Consider the following 23,349-nt stretch of genomic DNA (forward strand, 5'->3'; position numbering starts at 1 on the left):
TTCAAAACTGGAGCAATTGATGTTTGTTTTGCGGAGATTACTATTTATTCTGTTTCTTTTTCACAACACACTGAATTTGGGAAATAAGTAAACCTTGTAGCATTGATGTTTTACTTTTAAACTGTTTATTTTTAGCAGTGAAGTATTAGTTACTCACAGGAATTTAAGTGATTTTCTATAGCTTTATAAAAGGCAGAATCAAAGAGAATGTAAATTATTAGTACGTACTGTATGAAAATGTAAAAAAACTCTGATAGCCAGACTCTTCAAAAGAGCCAAGGCCCTGCGAGAAGAGTTTACTTTCTTAGTAGTAGAATTTATGATGACTGATTCAGATTCCCTCTCATCTCAGTTCTGTCTCTATAGGGCAGATTATTAATAGTTGATTAAAAGAAGCTTCAAAGACTATACTGTATATGTATTGTCAGCAAACACGCTGGCTATTATTTAATAATGTGGTGCAAAGTGTTCTGAAGTGCTGCAACCCAATGTCAGCCTATCATTTTCCTACCCTTCATGAATATAGAAGGATGAAGTGATCTTTAAACTACACCTGTAATAAAAGAAATATTGGGACTTTAGCTTAAATATTGGGAACTTTTAGCTTTTTGCACAAAACAGATGATGTAACATCTGCTCATGTGCACGGGAGTAATTTCATCCTGGCATAGAATCATGGTAAGGCTGTGTACACTAAGCTGCCCATGTTCTTCTCAGTGTACTATACTAAAAGCTGAGGGGGAACTGAAAACAGCTTTGAGGGGAGGGAATTCTCAGTCCCCTTCGTCATTAAAAAGCCTTAGCACTCTTTGTTAAGTGGACTTTAGTTCCCTTTTAAAAGATTAAAGTCAAGACTAAAAATACTAATTTGGTAGGATTGTCAGCACACAATTTTTTTTTCTAACACTTCAATATCACACTGCTTACACAGGTCACTTTGGGCTTCCATGGATGGCATCAATTTGACAACAAGAGATCATTCAGAACTCATTGACAAGTTACACTGACCTGTAGTCGATCTCTTTTTTGACCTGCATTTTGCAAGTTTTGCTTTCTCAAAGGCCTGACTGGCCTTCTATACAAAGAATATCTGCTTAAAAGGCTCCATGCTGATTACTGATTTTAACATATAGTAGCATATGCAGGGCAGCATGGTGGCTCAGTTGTTAGCACTCTGGCTTTTGCAGTACTAAGTCCCAGGTTCTAATCTCGGCCAGGACACTATCTGCATATGGAGCTTGCAGATTCTCCCCATGTCTGTGTAGGTTTCCTCCCACATTTCAAAAACATGCAGTTAGGTTAATTGGCTTTCCCCCAAAATTGACCTTAGACTGCATAAAAGACTACGGTAGGGACATTAGATTGTGAGCTTCTTTGAGAGACAGCTAGTGACACGACTAGGGACTTTGTAATATGTTGGCACTATTTAAATACTATGTAATAACAATAATAAATAGTGCATGTTTCGCATGCCATAATTAGTGTATCTAGTCACTGAATGTAGAATCAATTTGGAGTGACCAGCTGCATATTGTAAAGCGTATAAAATGACTTTGCGTTTTGTTAGGTTGCTGTTTTAGTTCAAAACACAACTAATAGGCACAGGATTGTAACATATAAAACTGGGTATATGGGTAAATAAACGAGTGTATTTACCAGTTTTATAGAAGAAGAGCTAGAGTAAGCTTTGGCAACCTGTTTAGCATTGATTAACAGAGAGAGGGGAATGTGCAGACTGGCAGACCTAATTAACTGCTGGCAAAAACATGTCGTTCTCTCATGATATAAAAGAAATAAGAAGCCCTCCATTCAGCTATATACTGTCAGTTTAAGCATCCATCTGTTACATGCTTTTGAACTTGGAGATACGAAAGCAAGATGACCTAATTGAAAATATTTTTCTGCATGTATAATAGCACCTTATTCAGATAAATTTCCAGTTGCTTATTACCATTTATTGCCTCTTGCTGCGTGGGAGAAACATCCCTCAAATCTGCTATAGGAAGCAGTCTAATTATGTCCACATCTAACAGGAGATTAAGCCAGCAAGAAAAGTCTATATTAAATAGTGTAGTAGATCTTTTTTTTAAAAAACTGCATAAAACAGACATTTCCATTTATAAAGGCAGTAATGTTCTTAGCTATAATATTTATCTTAGAGATTTGCAGCTTCTTCCTGGAGGTAAAATGAAGAACGAGTGGTAGTTTTTACTAGAATAGCAGTAAATGTAATGAAAAAATGTCTTCTGTTTGTAGATAATATTGTTATAACATAATATCATCATCATACGTCTATAATATTGCAAAAGAACAACACTTTTTTTCAAGAAACTACTTACCCTTTCAGGCTTTTATTTACCAAAACCCATATATAGAAGTCTGAATTTCCGTTCTGATGTGATCAGGTCTCAGTTGTTTCCTTAGACGTTATGGAGGAGTATGTATGTCTGTATGTATGTGAAAGAGAGTCAGCTGCCATAGTGTAATATGAACATTCAGTGCTTTTCTCTGTTTAAGAAGTTCCATCATTGACACTGTCATCCTGCTCATACAGGGCAAAGTGACCCTGCCTTGAGAAAGGACCTTTCTCAATCCAATATTGTCACCTTACCCACATTCCCCTGCAGCTCTGTGTTCCTCTTCAGCCATTGAGAATAGCCTGTATGTTTATGTTTAGGGAAGGATATGATCTGTACTCCTGTGATGATGTCTAATCCTAGTAACCGTTTGCGACACATATATACAGGGAATTGCCACTCCACAGCTGATTTCAGTATTGGCTGTCAAACTGTAAAAAGTTGCAAGGTTGCAGAGGTAAGGTGAACATACAGGGAAGAGGGATGCCCGTTGTGTCGCTGTGCCCGTTGCAAAGAGGCTGTGTCCCTGCCATGCTTGGGCAAGTTAAAAAATGTCTCTTTTAGGTGTAAAATGTGTCAGTTGCTGAATTGCAAATATTCCTATCTCGTTTATCATGGACCTGGGCTACTTGTGCCAGTCTGGATATATTAATGTAATAGAGGAGGGGACGGCAATAATTCAAGCATAATGCATGTCAAACATAGTATTTTAGAATTCAGAATAATATTTGAGGGAAAGCTTTTTGTTAAATCACTTTGCATATAATTGTGTGTTCCTGGTGTATATAGATTCAGTAACAAATTTACTATAGTCATTTTCCCTTTAGGAGTCTTCAAGTCCAGTCCAAGCTAATACAATTTGTTTTATTTTTTATTGGGTGGGAAATGTTTTGAACATCTGGGAGGTTTTATTTTTCTATCATCTATGTCTCCATGAAGAGATTTTCGCAAATTTCTATTAAAGACATTTCTACAATCCCACCAAAGGAAAACTAGACAGTAATGGAAATTTTAAAAACTCTCATTGTCACATTTGTATTGCTGTTCGGTTAACAATTGTCAGTACAGGAAGTAAGTATGAATCTACTCAATGGGAGCCATGCAGAATAAAAATGTGAACTCTAGCTGCCCTCTAAACTTTAAGATATACCCTTAAAAAACCCCATAGACAGCCAAAGCAAAGGAAAAATTCAAGTCACTGACTCCAATAATGTGTTCTGCGGTCCACGTAATAACAGTCATGTTGTTATTAAGCCAGTAAAAGCATGAGTCATTTCCTAATATGCTTTTGTTGAAGCATAAACAATTTACAAACAGACAAGGCAAAAGGTAATGGTGCTATTAGTCTGCCACCTGCTCATCATCTTTTCACTTTGAATCATTTGTTTTACATGCTAAATCTCTGATGCTCTTGATGCTCCTGTCAAAATGTTATTTTGAACTATAGTGTGACAAAAGAAGAAACGCCTAATAAAGCAGTGTTACCAAGCTATTCTAGTAACTTGCTTGTTTCCCATTCATACGCTTAACTTCGAAGCAGAAATAGAGGATGTGTATGTTTAGTTTTACAATGTTTTAAGATGAGGATATCTCTAAGGAGACTAATAATAAAAGCTGGGGAAAAAATGAAACCTAAAAAGGTTCTTGACTATAGTGGTCTACAAGGATATCTTGTTCAAAAATCTTATTGTTCATTATTTAGTTTTGGCCCTTGTATGGCAATGCTGTTACTCCAATATTAAACAATTTTTGAAATAAGTTTTATGAGATACAACCGCTTACATCCAATAAAGTGCTGACTTGAAGATGGAGCTTTAGTATTGTATATTGTTGTTATCACATTCCTTGGTTACATGGAACAGTGAAGTGTTTATATCACTTTATAACAGATAAATGTTTGAGAGGTCAAAAGTTGTCACCAGAACAAAAATAGATGGGACATCTTCCATATGAGTTCTCTTGGCAACTCCTTATCTTCAAAGAGACCTCCTCTCTACTAGCTTTACTTACTACTTACTAATATTAAGTGATGGCAATTCATACTGATGGGGCAGTGATTACATTATAGCGTACCCATTATTTTCTACAAAAGAAACATTTTGGTTTAAATAATACTTTCATGATTTTGAAATATGTTTTTATTAATAATAATAAAAAACTGCAAATACTTGTCACATTTACCTCTTCCTCACTAAAGCACTGGCTCCTCTCTTCTGCGCATGCAGGCAGTTCTAACCCTGGATGTGCCTGCTCTCCCAGGTTTTAATCAGTTTTGTCCAACCTGCCGGCCAATCAGGAAATAGCCTGTTATTCACACCTGGAAATTCAGCTAGCTCTGACACAGCACTCAGCGTTCGTGCATCATGCCTCCTAGCTCTCCTGAGCATTTTCACTACACCTGCTGGTTAATTCAGTGCTTTCCCTGTCCAGCTTCTGTGTTAGCTCCTTGTTGCCCAGTCTGTTGTTTCCCAGCCTATTCCCTTGTGCTGTTCCAGTGTTCTTCTCTGTCTGGTTATTCCTGTGTCACCTGTGCCTTCTATCGCTTCCTGTGTCTCCTGTGTTGATAATTATTCCGCCTTGTGATTTGGTACCACGTATCATCCTGCCCACCCTGGTGTGCCAAAGGACCGCAACCAGGCAGTAACTAGCAGCACAACATCCTCACCACTAGAGGCTCTGGAGAAGACCTGGTTACTTCTTAGACTCTGCTCCTTGGCCCTTCCCAGGGCTTCTAGTATTTTTGTACAAGCTGTAGTGCCCTCTAGAGGCTATGTCTTCCCAAGCATGACAATATTATTTACAGATGAAGTTGCTGAGTTGGAGTCACTGGCTCTCATGTAATGACCCCTTATAATCCTTATTGACTCTACTTAAAAACAAGAAATGCTTTTACCTGGCTTCTAGGTAGGTCTTTCCAGTTTTCCCCACCCAATCAAAAGTTCTGAGGTGTGTTTGTGGATATGTTGAAGGTATTTTATTATGCCAAGCAATCACACCTAGGTAATTCCATCCTTCCAGGGGACAAGGCTGTACAATCTTTGAAACAGCATATGATTTCCTATTATTAAATATTACACTAAAAGAGACCAGACTTGGCAGGTTTATCATATATTGTTCTCCTAAGAGGTCTAATGTGTATTTCTGTCTTTTTTGACCTTGTGATATAATTGTGTTTTGTGGCTAACTGATGTGTATTGTGTTCTACACAATACACAATTCTCAAGTAACCATGGGAAAGAAATCTAATTCCTTTGCAATTAATTTGATTAAAGTTGTATGAAGATTGTCTTTAAGCAGATCACATTTGGGTCAACAGTCCATCCTTACAGTTATATATTTTAAAGTTGCGGACCAGGACATGACTTTTTAAAATTGGGACTGGTTAGAAGTTGTTGGAGTTTGATATAACTCTGCATTCCTGCTAAGATGCACTATATCCTGTTTTTTGTCAAATATACTGCCAATCCTATATGTAAGATTTTATTCTGACCTATCTAACTGATCTGAATGTTGACAAGTGAGAATGGCATTGTGTTCAGCGACACTTCCCTATTACCACCACACACTTTGAGGTTTTGTTCAATGTTCATATCGTACATATTATAGCAAGAATGATCCAGTTCATGACTTAATCATCATTCATTCATTCATCATTATGCATTGTTTGCTGTAAAAAAAATAACTTCCATTAAAATAGCCGAATGCAACTGAATTATTTGTAAAGTTATAGTTATAAAGTATTAAAGTAAATAAAAGTGGGACGAAGACTCAGTCCCCCCTTTTTTCCCCCAAATGTACAGCCAGATAAATTCAACCCCTGAATACCAGAATAAATTGTCTCATTACAATGTAAAGAACTTTCACTTCTAGACATTTTCCTGATGCAAACCCTGAATGCTAGTATGAACAATATATCTGTAAACAAATTAATTCCTGAAAGTAAATCTAATCCCAGCATTGAAAACTGTACTGGACTACTTGCTCTTTCAAAACAATGAACTTTGATAACAGCTAAACCACATTTTTAATATATATATATATATATATATATATATATATATATATATATATATATATATATATTTTTTAAAAGAGTTAGTGTTTCACATTCTTTCTAATTATAACCAATTATTGTGTTTAAAGAAAATTTGCAAACTACAAATTCCATTTACACTGGTCATAGAATGACTGTAAATATCATTTCCAAAAAGCAACAACCTGGGATAAATAAATAAAGGGGGGGGGGGTCTTTGGCTTTTTTTGTATATAAAAAAAGGATGTTGCAGTTAAAAGAAGAATATTTTTAATTTACATAAAAGGGTTGTCTATCCTTTATGTAAAGTATAACATTTGTTTTTGGTCTGCTTTAAAAAAATAATAATAGTATAATACATAATATTAGTTTGGAAGGCTGAGATCATTTTTTTCTGATTGTACTGTGACTCCACTTGTCGATCTGAAAGCTGCATAACTGTCTTCATTTATATGATTTGTCTGTATGTTAACAATCCTGCATATTTGTTATAGACAATACAGTGTTTACATTATCTTTTTTACTTAATGCACTGATATTTATATAGTTTTAGCTGCTATAATGAAATGGTGATTAGTGTAAGCCTTGCGTTTTTTAATCCTGTACATTGTCTAGGAGGAGCAGTATTCCCTAGCTGGTTGTTTGAGTTATAGATTAATTTAGGAAAGAAAAGTGATTGTTTTATGCGATAAGCCATATCTCCTCTTTATTGCTTTTTAAAAAAAAAGAAACAAAGTATCTTCTTCTGAAAAGTAAAACAAATATTGGTTGACAAAACTGTTTCAGTAAGCGATTTACTTATGTTGTATTATTTGGTAACATTTTAGGACAATAGGCTCTTTAGACTGTTAATGTGCACTAAACATATTTATAGTCTAAAAGCTTAGCAGCAGCATTATTTCTGCTAATTGCTCTTTCTCTATTTTTGTATCCCCTTTATCCCAATTCTTCATTAACATCTGGATTCCCCTTCAATGCTGTGTTATTGGCACATGCAATTTATTTGGATAGGCTTTTTATGTTTTGGTTCTCTTTATGCACTGCCGGTAGCACTTTGTAAGTTTAGGTTTCTTAGTACTGTGATGGTAACTCATACAAATCTTCAGTAGCTTTCCTAACTAACAAACAGCTTGAAAATTTTTAGGTTCTGTATCCCACAGATTGCCAGTGTTGAAAAAGGAGAATTTTCTTGGAATGGTGGATAGAAGAGTCAATACTGTTGACATCCACTCGTGTATCTGTAATGTTTCCAGTTTAGCAATACTCCCCAGGTAAAATTTAGAATTGGTTTCCAAGTACAAAGAAGAAGGTTTACTCTAGATGAACAGCATAATAATCTTACTGAGTTTAGCACCGGGGGTGCCATATATGTGTGGTATAGTTTTTTAGGAGTTTGCAGGTTTTCCCCTTGTTTGTTTGGCTTTCCTCCTGGCTTTCCTATTTTATTTTCTGCAATATGTCCCAGTTCATACAATTGTCACTTCTGTGACTTATCAGATAAAAAATGTATTTATGTGTTTTATTAGACTGTAGTAGGCTTCTTGTGATTTACAGTAGCTGGAGGCATAGAATTACTGATGCAACAGCTGTCATTAAAAAACAAAAAAAAAAACTCCAATTCTTAAATGTGTTTCAAAATTTTATATGGAATAGTGCCATTAATTGATGTCATATACAGTATGTGTCCAGTTGGGAGCACAGCCAAGCAGCTAAAGTGGAAAATCATTTAACCTTGCCTGAGACTTCCCATTGTAAGGGCTTATATATGCTGATTAGATTCTGATCATAGGGCATAGGGATGTGTATCATGTTGTGTCCAAAATAGTCATTCTGAACCAGGGGTCTTCTAAAAGTTGTTAGATTCCTCAAGTTATGACAGATAGCAGTTTTTATGATCGTACCTACATTGTTCATTCAGATCCAGTGTTACCAATATAACCCAATTACCTTTTTTACTGTCTGTAAAGGTTGCATTCTTCCTACTGCCACTAATGTAATAGAATCTTTCCACTTTTACGTACTGAATTAGTTTTAGTAAGGGTTCCCTGAGACCTTATAATTATTTTAGGGGTTCTTCTGGGGTTAAATGTTTGCAGAATGCTGGTCTACATTGTTTCTTTGCCTATCTACATGAGCCCCAGGATGGAAAATGCAGTTACCTTTTTCTGTTCAAGGGACAGATATTGCTTTGCATATATTTGGTATACTGATTAGTTATTATTAGTACTCTAAATTTACAACCAGAACTCCTAAACTGAACATATTACAACCTGACTGTACAATCTTCCTCCTTAGGTTTACTGAAACTAGATTAAAAAAAAAAGGACTATATCAGCCATTCATTTTGTGAGCAGTCAGGTACAGCTTGCCTTGTCTTCACTGAGTTGTTGGTAGAGTTGAAGGAGATTGTATGAATGGTAATTATTGCCAGTTTAGAGATTTGGGTATCTCACTAAGTAAGCAACTCTTTAGAACTGTAGGAGGCATACTCTTTGTGAAAATATGATTTAGTTGATTTCAGTTAACCTGGCTACTTGCTGTTGTTGCCTGAAGATAAGGTCGTCACTTGGAATGTTTGGTCAACTTTTGCACACGTTTGCTTAGCCAATATTATGTTTTTGAGAGTTGTCTGATCACTCACTTAGGTCAATGGAAAGTTTTAAAGCAAATTTCATACTACCATTTTTTATATTTTTCTGAAATTACCAGTTGCCCACAGAATACTAGATCTAGAGACCCATGGAAACCCACCATTTTTTATAAAAGAAGGCCAGCGTTGCCAATGCCCATAAATCTGTTATCACCGTTTTCTTTAACAAATCCCACAATCGTATACAGGAAGACAACAAAGACATCATTAACATGACAATGTTTGAAAACATATGCTTAAAAATGTGTTCTATTTACCTAATAGGTATCTTCTGTACCTACAAATTAAGAGGGATATCTTCCATGGACGCCTTCTATGCTCCTTTGCAGATGCTGCTTTCCTGGGTGCTTGTATTGTTCAAGGTAAGTACAGTTTTTTTTGTTATGTTATTATGCACCACAAGTTACAACTTAGTATATTATTTATCATTTACTAGCATATATGTAAAATTTTAGGCCATTAAAAATTTGTCTGCAAACTTTTACTCATAAATGACAGGCCGCACACTGTCAATCTCAAAAGGTATTTGCTCCCAGGTAATTATAGAGCCGGTGACTCTACAATTAGGCTTTACTAGAGGGTGAACATGTTTCAATATTCCTGCTTCATGCTCAGCCTGTTTCACCTCAGGCTAATATAGTTTTGACTCTGACATGTATATAGGGTGTGCGACCCCTCTTTTTCTTTTATACATCAATATGAGTAGCTGCCAGGACTAGTAACAAAGTTTGTACCTGCTTCTGTTCTGAAATGCGGATGTTGGAATGGTTCTGTCACTAAAAGTATAGGACTGTAGGAATATGGGAGGTTTAAAAATAGTAGTTGATGATAATTATTTGGGCACTAATGCAAAGGAAGTCGGGGAGAATTCAAAAATATCTTCCTTTACAATCCTACTTACAGTTCTTCATGTATTATATGCCCCTGACACTAAATTGTTGCTGTTTGTTAATTGTTGCATACAACTTTGAAGATGATGAATGATGGGTTTTATATATATGAGGGGACACATCTTGATCTCTGTGGTGTGATTATACAGGTATGCAGCCACTAAAAGAAGTGCACCAGCGTGTTGTCTTCCAGGCTAAATTACGTAAACAGTCCTATTGATGTTTATGTATTTAGGGGTAAGGGAATGCAGGGGGTGAATTGTATTACCTGTGGTATTGGTCCAGTGATGTGTCTAGATACAAGGACTTTCTACTTCAGGGCCTCTGTTACCTGATTTAATTAATTTATTATTCTGACTTCTAACCCTGATTCAAGTACTGGAACCTTTGTGGGTCCCCCAAAGCCTCTCTGGGTCCTCTATTCTTGTAAACTTAAATGATTGCTATCTTTCCATAAGCTTTGAAATAACTGAATATGGCCTTTGCAGCTGAGATTGGTGATTATGATCCTGAAGAACATCCAGATAATTACATCTGTGATTTCAAGATTTTCCCTAAGCAGTCGCAGAAGCTGGAAAGGAAAATTGTGGAAATTCATAAAAGTGAACTCAGGTATGTTATAACTTGCTGAAGATGACAATACTTTGAGTCTGTATTAAGCCAGTTTTCTTCATTATTGTCTTTATATTTTGAATACTTTGTTTTTTGAAAGATATTTCTGATCAACATTGACATTTTATTGCTCTAGTTTATTGATTCTCCCCAAGTTTTCATTGCTTTAAAAGTATCTATCTACTCAAGAATTTAACTTACAGGTGGACAGTTTGGCCAAATCCATCCACTGGTATTAGGGATACCCTCACATATTTATATATTGAGTGAACAATCTAAACTCTTTTAGTAAATGTAAACCCCAATGTATCACATTTTTTGTATTGAAGTATTCACAACTTATGAACAAACATACATATCAGCACATTTTGTGAATGTCATTACTGCTTCCTTTGAGTGGGGGTATAGAGAAAATTTAATTTCTCAGGGCATGTTTTGCTTATCGTGTAAAAAAAAAAATGACCTCTTTTTTCTCCTCTTATGCCATTTCAGAGGTCAGAGCCCAGCTGTTGCAGAATTTAATTTGCTGTTGAAAGCACATTCCCTGGAAACGTACGGCGTTGACCCTCATCCATGCAAGGTACCGCAGCTGTTCCTAGTCCACTGTCCATATACTGCTGCCCTCTGATCAGCAATTTCACACTTGAACTGTGTGACCGATGGAGTAATAGAATTTAAATAGAAAACATGCTAGGTACAAGAGCGCATGAATTATTACTACTAGCTCTGTGTAGCTAATAAGATGTGCTCAAAGAAATTAAGTGATTTTGTGCACTACACAATGAGTGTGTCAATCATTTGTGTAAAGTTTATTTCCAATGTGTTTTGGGTTTGTTGCCCATTGTAGTTCATCTTAGTTATGCTTGTTACTTTGTTACCTTAGGCATTATTTATAAAGTTGTTCCTTAAACGAAGAACTGCCTGTTTTGCATTGTAGGTTGCAGCCAGCAACCAGGTTTAAAAATATTTTACACCGTTTTGCCTAAATGTGATGTAGCATGTTGGGTAGTACAAACAGTTCTTGGTAATGATATTGATGAAAGTCATTGTTACTTCAAGCTTTTTGTTTTTATAACCAGGTTTAGTTTCCATAGATAAGAAAAACTAGCACATTCATTTTATGTTACAAAGATCTATTGTTCAGGGGAAAAAACGTTTTTATAAATGAATCTACATTTACATTACCTTGAAAAGTATTTTGTGGTACAGGATTATTATTTATTATTGTATTTTATAACATATTTAAAGTGACAGCTTTCACACCATTTAAATTGTATGGACATGGAGTGGAAAATGTATTTTTTAATAACATTTAAGGTTTCGATTGGCTTTTTTCACTCCATGTGGCTTTCCTCTGTACAAATAATAGAATGCAAAAGCAGCTTATATAGTAGGTGGTTATGTGCAAGTCAGCAAGGGGTCAGAAGCACCTTTAAACAAGAGCACTGATACATGCTAATTTAGCTAAGTGGCAAATGTACTTTTATTAAACCTTGTATTATCTTTGTTGTTTAAAGGACTCAACAGGGACCACAACATTTCTAGGATTCACTGCTGCAGGGTTTGTCGTTTTCCAGGGAAATAAGAGAATACACTTAATACGATGGTAATTACATTTCATTGCTGTTTATTAACTTTAAAGACATGATTTTTGTTAAAAGTAAGCCAGAAGAGAAAACTGTATGTAAAAAAACTGTGAGAGATGATTGTATGGGAGTAATGCTTAGAACTTTAATCTGTGTTTCAATGTCAATTTTGGAATCTTTATGTGGTCTAAAAAATCATATTAGACTTCCCTAACTGGATAATACTCCTCCTTCCTTGCAGTTTGAACAGAAAGTACAGAATAAATGGGTTTTCATGACATGGGTATCCTTAAACTTCTGGGTTAAATAATGTATTGTGTAATTTATCCCACTTCTTTTGAGCCAAGAAAGACATTGTCTCACACTCTGGAGCAGAGTTGTTACATTGGGCCTGATTTATTAATGCTTTCCAAGACTGGGGAGGATACATTTTCATCAGTAAACCTGGGTGACCCAAAAAAAAACTGGAATAGATCTGGTGCAGGATTGAAAACATTTGAAATGATTTTAGGAAACCCTTTCCACATTTCAATTCAATTCATTAAGCAGGTAAAATTTTATGACTAAAAGTTCTGTTAACCTCCCTAGCGGTTCATTTCTTTCCGTTTTTGTATGTCTAAAAGTAGTACATTTATTTTACAGTATATTTTATTAGTATGAGTATAATAAAGTTTGAAACACAAAATCATGTAAAAACAATAAATTGAATAAATTAAAATATATATTTAAAAAAAAATTTTTAATTTTTTTTCTTTTTTCTTTTTTTTTAAATACACATTATACTCATACTAATATATATACTGTAAAATAAATGTTTTTGAAAACAATGTACTGCTTTTACACATATAAATCCAATGTATTGCATTCAATACAGTTATTTTGTATTGAATGCAAAACAAATGGATTTTGAATTTCACGCCCCGTCGGCAACATACACACGCACCGACGTCACCGGGAACTCCCCGGTGACTCACTGGATGCAGAAGACGGCCGGAGGAAGAAGAAAGAAGACGGAGATTGCGGCAATGGATGGCGCGGGATGTGGCGGATCGGGTAAGCGATCTATTTACTAACCTTCCCAAAGGTTTACATACCCCGAGTTTGACTCAGGTTTACCACTTTTAGGAACATTTTTCTACCCCAAGTCACACTCAGGGTTACCTCTAGGGAGGTTAATCAACCCCTTTGTTTCAGAAGCCTGGTCTTTGCCAATATTTTCCATGTCAAACTATAGTCTTCCTTTAACCTCCCCAGCGGTTCATTTCTTTCTGGTTTTTTATGTCTAAAAGCAGTACATTGTTTTTCATGAAAATTTATTTTACAGTATAATATAGTAGTATGAGTATAATAAAGTTTGAAACACAAAGTAATTTAAAAACAATAAATTGAATAAATTAAAAATCTATATATTTAAAAAAATATATATATATTTTTTTTAAATAAAAAAAAAAAATACAGATTATACTCATACTATTATATATACTATAAAATAAATGTTCTTGAAAACAATGTAGTGCTTCTACACATAAAAATCCAATGTATTGCATTCAATACAGTTATTTTGTATTGAGTGCAATACAAATGGATTTTGAATTTCCCGCCCCGCCCGGCCGGGATGTGCACACGCACCAACGTCACTGGGAACTCCCCCGGTTATTTATCAGATGCAGAAGAGGAAAGAAGATGGAGATTGCGGCGCTGGATGGCGCGGGACCCCGGCGGATCAGGTAAGCGCTCTATTTACTAACCTTCCATAGGTGTTCCAACCCCGAGTGTGACTCGGGGTTACCACTTTTAGCAACTTTTTTCTACCCTGAGGGGAGGTTAATGTTCTTTTTGAACAACAAAGGCCTTGCACACCTCCAATTCAGCTTTAAATGATTTAATTTCTTTCAGGTTGCTTGTGCATACACTTTAGCTACATACACACGTGCAATAATTGTCGCTAGAAACGATCTTTCACAATCCTTTCCAACGACTAAGAACTGCATGATGCATTAACGAGTGCTGTACATACAGCACCGTTCAGCTCTATGGAGAGGGTAGGGGAAGAACGATGGAGGGCACTCCGCTGCATGCTCTCCCCCTTCGCTTCCATCAGGATCGTTCTTCGGCTGTGGATCTGCCAGGACGGTCGTTTGGACAATGGAAGACAGGCATTGTACACCAGATTCTCTTCTGATATCGGCCCTGAGCCAAATATCGAACGAGAACCATTGAACGTGTGTACACAGCCTTTGATTCCAAGTTTAGATATACATACCTGAAGATCCCATAATACAGTGTTGGGGTTCATAGACTATTTTTAACATTCCAACAATCCGCTCTTGGCATGGATTTGCTGGGCCAGCTAATCCTATAGAAATTAGTGGTAAATCTGCATTTGCTTTTTGTTAATTTTTATACCACTATTAATATTGATATTATTATTATGAATATATTATGTTCATTTTGTATACCATCCAATCAAGTAGATCAAGATGTAATGTTTGCTTGTTTATTAGTTTCTAGTAAGGTGTATTTACAATTTCATGGAATACACATTTAAGTCAGTGTCAAAAAGCTTGGTTTCTTGAAGAGAGACATAAGGGTTATTTTTATAAATGAGTTTTCTCTGTGCCTCACAATAATCTATTTTCTTTTGCAGGCCAGACGTCTGCAAAATGAGATTTGATGGGAAGACATTTTATGTTGTTGTAATGCAGAAGGAGGTAAGAACAATCTGTTTCACCATGTGCACTGTCTCCTTTCTGAAATGAACTCCTGTGTGCTAAAAATGTTGCCCTTAGAACACACCTGTTACCTTAAAACAAAGTCCAGTTGCAGCATTTCGGCACTGTCACTGTACAAATAGATCAGCTAATATAATAAACTATTTTCTGCCAACACTGGAAAAAGTCCACTATGCAGCAAGGTGAATGTTAAATGTTAATATGAGAGGGTTAGGGCTTATTTGCACATGTGGTGATAGTAAAATGACATTCTGAATGCCCATCCAGTATACCTCCATAATGCACCTATACTGCAACAACCCTTAGTGCACCATGATGTTTGTTGCTCTCCAAAAATTGCAGTATGCCCTAAATTGTCATTTTCTGCGGAGCAGACTAGTCATTTTTAATAGACAGTGCATGTAGTGCAAGCTGTGTGTGTCATGTTGGTAATATTAACTTAGTGAGAACAAAAAACTGTGAAAGCAGGCATTTCTCTATATATTACCTTGGAATGATCTTTACCTCCTCACTAAAGCCAGTGGGTCAATATGACAGTCATGCAACATGTAATCTCAGAAAGAGGTCATGGACATTATATTACATATCCTTAATTTTTAGGAAAGGTTTATTCTAACTTCTGGACCTAGACCCAGCTGGTTTTCAAATAACCCTTTGGCAAAGCTATGTACATTAAAATAGTACATATTTTTGACAAAGTAAGTGAACAAGCCTGCACTGACCTATATGGTTGCAAGCAGTGTGAAGAGATTAATCCCTAAAAAATTGATAAGAAAATGACTGAAGTTGTCAAAGTAATTCACTCAGCAACTTCTGCTCCCCTTCCCAGCCACGATTGTGTTTCAAACTTTATTATACTCATACCATTATATTATACTGTAAAATAATGTAACAATGTACCGCTTTTAGACATATAAAACCAGAAAGAAATGAACCACTAGGGAGGTTAAATTTGAGTTTGTCCCATGTGCTTTTTACATAGTTACTAGCTACCCTAAAATATCCTGTAATGATAGTAAATAAACCCATAAAGACCTAGAGCAGTGATAGTAAACTTAAAAATTATAGCGGGCCTCGAGTGCAGCCTCCAACACTTCAAGAAGGAGGCACGATAGCTGCATATGTTTGGGCACAATTATACCCCCTAGCATTCATTATTCATTCATTACAGTGGCCTCAATAATAACCACAATCTTTACTGTCTGTGGCCTAATAATAACCCCCCAGTTACCATAATAATAACCCCCAGCATTGATGTTTGGAGCAGTGATTACCCTCTCTATACTAGTAGTTAGTAGCAATGCTGTTTAATTACCCCCTTCCCGTTACCACATTTGGTGGTCAGTAGCAATGTTATTTAACATGCCATTCTGTATAAAAATGTTATTCATTAGAACATCACAGAGGGATTCATTACAACTGCGCAAACATAGTGTCTTTCTTCTGCATCCACTCTGTTTGTTCAGTTCCTGTATCTCTCTGTAATCATACACCTGTACAAACAGGGCTGTCTGTATATTACCTCCCGATTAATGAATATTACAAAAGTCATGCCAGTGTATGAGCTGCCAAGCACAAACAGAAAATCTGAATTTTAATTGCATCATTATCAGTGCATCAAAATTAGATTATTTGAGGTCTTTCTTTGCTGAATGAATTTTTTTTTGTTATACTTAGAAAGCAACTGATATTTGCTTAGTAGGTATGTTAAAATTTATTGACGGATTACATTTTTAAATCATGTACACCCAAGAAGTTGCATACCATACCAGCAATTTTTTCTAACTGTCTTTCTATGATCTCCAGAAAAAAACAGTTTTAACCTATCATACCTCAACACCAGCCGCCTGCAAACATCTCTGGAAATGTGGTGTCGAAAATCAGGCCTTTTACAAGTGAGTACAGCATGTTCCTTATGACTATAACTGAAACTGCATATCCAGAAACCTGCTCAGCAGAAAAATACAATCATTTTAAAGGAAAAAGAAAGCCATCCAAATATTTGGGTTTTGCAAGGTTTAAGATCACTTTTGTTAAAGCAGTTTATTTTCAGTAAGTTGAAATCTTCTCTCCATTGTTCATCTTTGTCTTCAACCTTTAGGTATGCAAAATCCAGCCAAGTAAAGACAATGACAAGCAGCAATATATTTTTTAAAGGAAGTCGATATCGATACTGGTAAGTTCTTTTCATGACTAAATAAATAGTCTGTCCTTACATTTTTATTTTTCCACATAATTAATCCCAAGCTACATTTACATAAAAAATCTACACTGAGACCCTCTGGCTTTTCTTATGCATTCTTTTATGTATCGGCAACCTCCACTTGATTTTCTTCAATCATTTATTGTTCCATTTAAGCCAAGAAGCCTTTTATTGCATAATCTATCACACTGTGTTACTGATGCTGAATTATCAACCATTTTTTATAGCACTTTTTGACTGTCACAGCTTTACTGCCATGTCCATTATTTTGATAAATGCACATCAGAGAATGGCTCCATGGCACATTACAATTTGATCACTAGATGACAGCATAACAAAATTATCAATTTAAAGCTATAATGATCAGAATGTAGGTAAACAGCTAAATATACTGAAGATACAGGTACAGTTAGGTCCCTAAATATTTGGACAGAAACAACTTTTTTCTATTTTTGGTTCTGTACATTACCACAATTCATTTTATATGAAACAGCTCAGATGCAGTTGAACTGCAAACTTTCAGGTTTAACTCACTGGGTTGAGCAAAAAGATTGCTTAAAAATGTGATGAACTAATTCCTTTTGTTTTACACAATCACTTCATTTTAGGGGCTCAAAAGTAATTGGACAATTGACTCAAAGGCTTTTTCATGGGCTGGTGTGGGCAATTCGTTATGTCATTATCATTTAAGCAGATAAAAGGCCCGGAGTTGATTTGGGGGGGGGTTGTGCTTGTATGTGGAAGATTTTGCTGTGAACAGACAACATGCGGTCAAAGGAGCTCTCCATGCAGGTGAAACAAGCCATCCTTAAGCTGCAAAAACAGAAAACTCATTCGAGAAATTGCTACAGTATTAGGAGTGGCAAAATCTACAGTTTGGTACATCATGAGAAAGAAACAAAGCAATGGTGAACTCAGCAACACCAAAAGACCTGCACGTCCTCGGAAGACAACAGTGGTAGATGATTGCCGAATCATTTCCATGGTGAAGAGAAACCCCTTCAAAACAGCCAACCAAGTGAACAACACTCTCCAGGAAGTAGGCGTATCGATATCCAAGTCTACTATAAAGAGAAGACTGCATGAAAGTAAATACAGAGGGTGCACTGCAAGGTGCAAGCCACTCATAAGCCTCAAGAATAGGAGGCTAGATTGGACTTTGCTAAAAAAAAAAAAACATCTAAAAAAGCTAGCACAGTTCTGGAAAAACATTCTTTGGACAGATGAAACTAAGATCAACCTTTACCAGAATGATGGCAAGAAAAAAGTATGGAGAAGGTTTGGAACATCTCATGATCCAAAGCATACCACATAATCTGTAAAACATGGTGGAGGCAGTGTGATGGCTTGGGCGTGCATGGCTGCCAGTGGGACACTAGTATTTATCCATGATGTGACACAAGTCCAGCCAAATTGATTGGGAGGTGTTTCATAATAAGCATGCAATTCACTTGTTAAAGAATAAACTTCGGACAGAAAGGCCCACAAACAAACAGCAACTTAAAGCGGCTGCAGTAAAGGCCTTACAAAGCATTAAAAGGTGGAAAGCCAGCATCTGGTGATGTCCATGAGCTCAAGACTACAGGCTGTCATTGCCTGCAAATGGTTTTTAACCTAGTATTAGAAATTAACATTATATGTTCAGCTTTTTAATTTGTCCAATTACTTTTGAGCCCCTAAAATGAAGTGATTGTGTAAAAAAAAGGCGTTAGTTCTTTAAATTTTTATGCAATCTTTTTGTTCAACCCACTGGAATAAAGCTATAAGTCTGCAGTTCAACTACATTAGAGTTGTTTTATTTAAAAATAATTGTGGTAATGTACAGAACCAAACTTAGAAAAAAGTTGTTGTCTCTGTCCTCAGACCTAACTGTATGTATTTCAGCAATGTGTTTGGCTGTCTTTAAACCAGAGGCTGAGCTATATATGTTAACAACGTGTTAATAAATTAATGGCAAATATTTCCCTTCAACTATCGATGGCAGACAGATCTTTTATCCACAGTTCCTGTTGATCTCAGTAGAAGGATTTTTCTGTGGTAAGTGTTATCTCACATAGGAAACACTAGCAAAGCAGCTAAAAATTATAATGCATATACTCATACTCCATATTATCACTTACATAATTAAAGGAGTTTTCTACGTGTGCAGGAAACATGTTCCTAGCTGTTACCTGTGTTGCAGCTAAAGAGTATCCAATGATCATTAGCTATCTACCTAGCATCTGGGTGTTAGATTTTTTTCTAATCCTCTATAAACATTTACTGTTCTCTGATTAAAATCAATGATCATTTTAATTCATACTATGCCATGGTAGGCTTGCTTTGTATCAGTTATCTTTAACTATCAAAGTCTATCACAATTGTAGGTTGCATTGATTTCCTAAACTATAACAATAAGTATAATACATATATTGGAAATGCATTTAGTGTATTTTTTTCTCTCAAATCAGTGGAAAAGTTGCAAAAGAAGTTGTTGATGCCAGCTCGAAAATTCAAAGGGATCCTCCAGAAGTCCACAGGTAATTCAAGATACTTTTTATGACCTACCTGTTATCATCTGTGTCTGTTATGAATAGGAGGACAATTTCAGGGTTGAAAATTACAATTGTTACAAGATCACATGCATTTGTTCAGTTAACAGGCAAGTGTCTGACATATTAGTGGTACCAATGAATTACAGTTTGTGTTTTAAAATGGTTTGTTCAAATTTAGTTTGTATAGCAATGGAAGTAGGTCTGCCTTTTAAAGTATAGTGGGTTTTAAAAACTTTTTTAATATTTCTTCATTAAATGATTAGTAGATTCTGGTTGTCCTTATGTTTTACTTTATGGAAAACCATTACATATATGGCCATTGTCATGCATATACACAATGCTTCCTCTGTAGACACTTACTAAGGACTACATGGTATTATTATTATTATTATTATTAATAAACAGGATTTATATGGCGCCAACATATTACGCAGCGCTGTTCATTACATACAACCTGTTATTCTCCCTCATTTACCATTCAGGTCATTAATACCACACAGTCGCAGCTCATACTCCCTAAACAAGCAACTAATCATCAACATGGAACCACTGCAGCCTCTCATCCCATCTCCAAGTGAGGAGGATGAAGAGGAAGTAGCATCAACAGAAGAAGGTAAATGATTGCTAACTATTTATAATCTCTTTTTATTAATTGTATTTCGTTTTTTATTTAAAATTCATCATGTGACTTTATACAGAGTGATGGAACTGCAGATAGTGGAGTGGAGTGATACAGATAATTCCAAAGGCTGATATTTCATGTTCTCCATAAACTCTTCTAATAGAGCCATAGTTCATTTTCCCTTTTTTTTGTTTATTGTGGTTCACAGATATCTGAGGTATGAGAGTCGGGTGTTATTTTAGCTAAAGTGCCATTCATATGTAGAGCCACTTTATGCAAATTGCCTGCAGGCGTGCTAAGTACTTGGAGCAATTAAAATAATTTGAAAAAGCATAGACCCTGCTGTAGTTCAATCACTAGACATTGGTCAGTGGAGGGCTCTCAATATTTTCAAGAGGCACGTGGTTATGTATTGATTGTATGAGAAACGTCTGTTGATGCCACATAGGAGAGAATTCAGCAGCTGCATATGCTGTGTGTTTTATACAGCTGCCATCTCAAGTTTGCTCTAGTGAAATATTTATATTATACAACATTCCTCATAATCTAAAAGGGAGACCTTCCTAATACTAAAAAAAATTTTCATAAAAAAATGTACAAACTGGTCACAAAACTATTTGAATTTTGGTTATAGACACAATAAGGAAATATAGTTTACTCTTAGTACACACTTGGACCTGATTTATGAAAGGTCTGGAAGACTGGAGAAGATAGACTATCATGGGTGAACCTGGGTGATCCTGCAAACTTGGATCTGGTCCAGGGTTCAAACATTTGCCAAAAATTAGCAAATTATTTTAAGAAATCCATTCCAGGTTTACTGGAAATCAATACTGAAATCACCCAGGTTGCCCCATGATAGTGTATCTTCTCCAGTCTTGGAGAGCTTTAATAAATCAAACCCATTAAATTATTACTGCAATTAATAAATAAAAGCATTTCTACATGTGTCACTTTAGATACCTTCAATACTTTGATATTTTCATTTTTTAGATTTGATGTTTCTCTGTAGTGTTCCTCTAGAATCTGTAGGAACTTTAGAAAGAAATTCTAGAGGAACACTACAGAGAAATATCAAATCTAAAAAAAAAAAAATATTTTTATTAGCCATCCAGGAGAGCCTATTTGTTTTATTCATTCTATGTCAACTATTTATGAGGGGATTTAAACTGCTCACTTAGCAGAGTTAACTATCCCCTTGCTTGGGATATTTCACTTAGCTTAATGCATGAAGTGAAGCTCCACTATCCTTATCCATCCAACAGTGCAAGCAAATACCATGTGAAACAAGGTAATGTGGCTGCCCTCACGTGCATAATGGGGTTTATATACTGAAGGAATAGACACTTGCCTTGCAAAGGTAATGATCCCTGAATGTGGTAATACCCCAATCATTCTCTAGTAAATCCTTATAATTAGGAACAATTCAGAGTGGTTCCTGGTCATGTCATCACTGTCAGCTATTGACAAAAGTGATAGCCCTCAGTCTGTGGATGAGTGGTGCCATCTTCAGGCCACAGTTTCCATCTACAGTGCTAAAAATTGAAAAATACATGTATAAGACATACATATTAAAAGATAAGATATTTTAAAAATATATTAAATGCTCACAAATAGAAACAAAGATAGGATCAGTATATTAGGGTACTTGGTACAGCTTTACTGAAACAGACAGCTGATCTGCTGTGCAGGCACTTTAAGAGGCCTCATAAATGCTAACACTGAATGAAATTAATATTTTGCAAATCCTCTGTGCCATATGTCCTACTGTTGAGTGTAATTCTAAAACCAATGCAAATAAATAAGTATATGTGCAGTGTATATGTAAGCCATTTTGTTTTGAAGCCGGTACGTATTTTACAGTTCCACCCACAATGATTATATCTGCTCTCAGGCATATTCTGACCAGTCCGCATGACATGTAAATTATATTAAATTGTTTTCATTTTTTGTTAAAAATATTGTGTGTTACTATTTATTATTATTTTTTTTAGTATGTATGATTTTATGCTGTGTATAGTATAGTGCATGCAGGGCACTTTATTGTTGAGGACTGTTGATGATGCTATGTGGTTGAGTTCTAAGCTTCTACGAAATTACATAATCCACAAATCCATCATCATGCTTACTAAACAGGTTTTATGTAATGCATTGTAAGCACTTGGGGTAGTGACTTCCCTTGTGCATTACCTCATTTTATTAAATCACTTTGTCACTGTAGTTATTGCTATAACGGAAATGATTACCGATTTTTTCTGCAGTATGCATAGATCTTTATCATATAAAGTCAGCAATATAATTACACTGAATAGCTAAAAATATTTTGAAAAAAAAAACATTTGTGAAGGCCTTTAGTGCTTAATAGGATTCACACCTGTCTCTGCAGATAGGTTCCCTAAAGATTTCTGTGTGTAATTATTTGTACCACAGTTGTCATCATCTGAAATTAAGCTTTTCTGGAGTTCTGTGTGAGATCCCATGTTTAAGTATAATTAACAAATATAAAGGTGTCTTTCTATTAAACCTGCATAAGGAGGCTTTGGTAAAAGCCGCCATTTCTCAGCTCATGCACAATTCCTTATCTGAGGTTCTGTGGCAGTTCTCATCAGAACCATTTGCCATTTAAAGGCATTTTGAATATTTCTACTTTGTTTTGATACATTTTTAGTTGTTTTTTTACTGTTAAAGGCTTCTGAGAACATTTTATATAACTAGCTTTTTAGAAATACTTGTGCTAAAGCTACCTTCCAGCTAAGGTGCAAAGTAGGAATAATTCCCTTAACACTAAAAAGAGATGTAAACCCAAACGCACGCTGCACCTGACTCTTTCACTTTTTCTCCGAGACCCCCACAGCAAGCCTGCACCTGAGCAAAGGACATCCATGCCAGCCTAGAAAACATTTGTGTGAGTCTAGGTGCTTTTATGTGTATTATTGTCTCCTTTAGCTGTGCCTCCAAATTACCACTGCTGTATACCGCTGATATACAAGCTCTGTGTTGTTTCAATGTGAACTCATATCTTAATTTTCCTTTTTATATGTTCAGCTACTTGATCTTTCTGTATTTTGCTTGTCAAATCTTACTCCCTACTTTCTCTTGCATATGGCTTGTGTGTGTTGCTTTAAACCTA

At 35.7% G+C, this 23,349-nt stretch overlaps 1 protein-coding gene across 1 annotated transcript in view; it reads left to right on the forward strand.

Moving 5' to 3' along the window:
- Positions 1 to 23,349, forward strand: part of FRMD3 (FERM domain containing 3) — a 116,558-nt gene that overhangs the window by 74,539 nt on the left and 18,670 nt on the right. The window contains exons 5-13 of the mRNA XM_072404099.1: positions 9,305 to 9,402; positions 10,419 to 10,542; positions 11,035 to 11,122; positions 12,060 to 12,148; positions 14,776 to 14,839; positions 16,667 to 16,755; positions 16,962 to 17,036; positions 19,514 to 19,582; positions 20,080 to 20,210. Of these exons, the coding sequence (XP_072260200.1) occupies positions 9,305 to 9,402; positions 10,419 to 10,542; positions 11,035 to 11,122; positions 12,060 to 12,148; positions 14,776 to 14,839; positions 16,667 to 16,755; positions 16,962 to 17,036; positions 19,514 to 19,582; positions 20,080 to 20,210 (827 nt within the window). The remainder of the gene's footprint in view (positions 1 to 9,304; positions 9,403 to 10,418; positions 10,543 to 11,034; positions 11,123 to 12,059; positions 12,149 to 14,775; positions 14,840 to 16,666; positions 16,756 to 16,961; positions 17,037 to 19,513; positions 19,583 to 20,079; positions 20,211 to 23,349) is intronic.

This window comes from Pyxicephalus adspersus, chromosome 3, assembly GCF_032062135.1.
Source record: "Pyxicephalus adspersus chromosome 3, UCB_Pads_2.0, whole genome shotgun sequence".
NCBI lineage: Eukaryota > Metazoa > Chordata > Amphibia > Anura > Pyxicephalidae > Pyxicephalus > Pyxicephalus adspersus.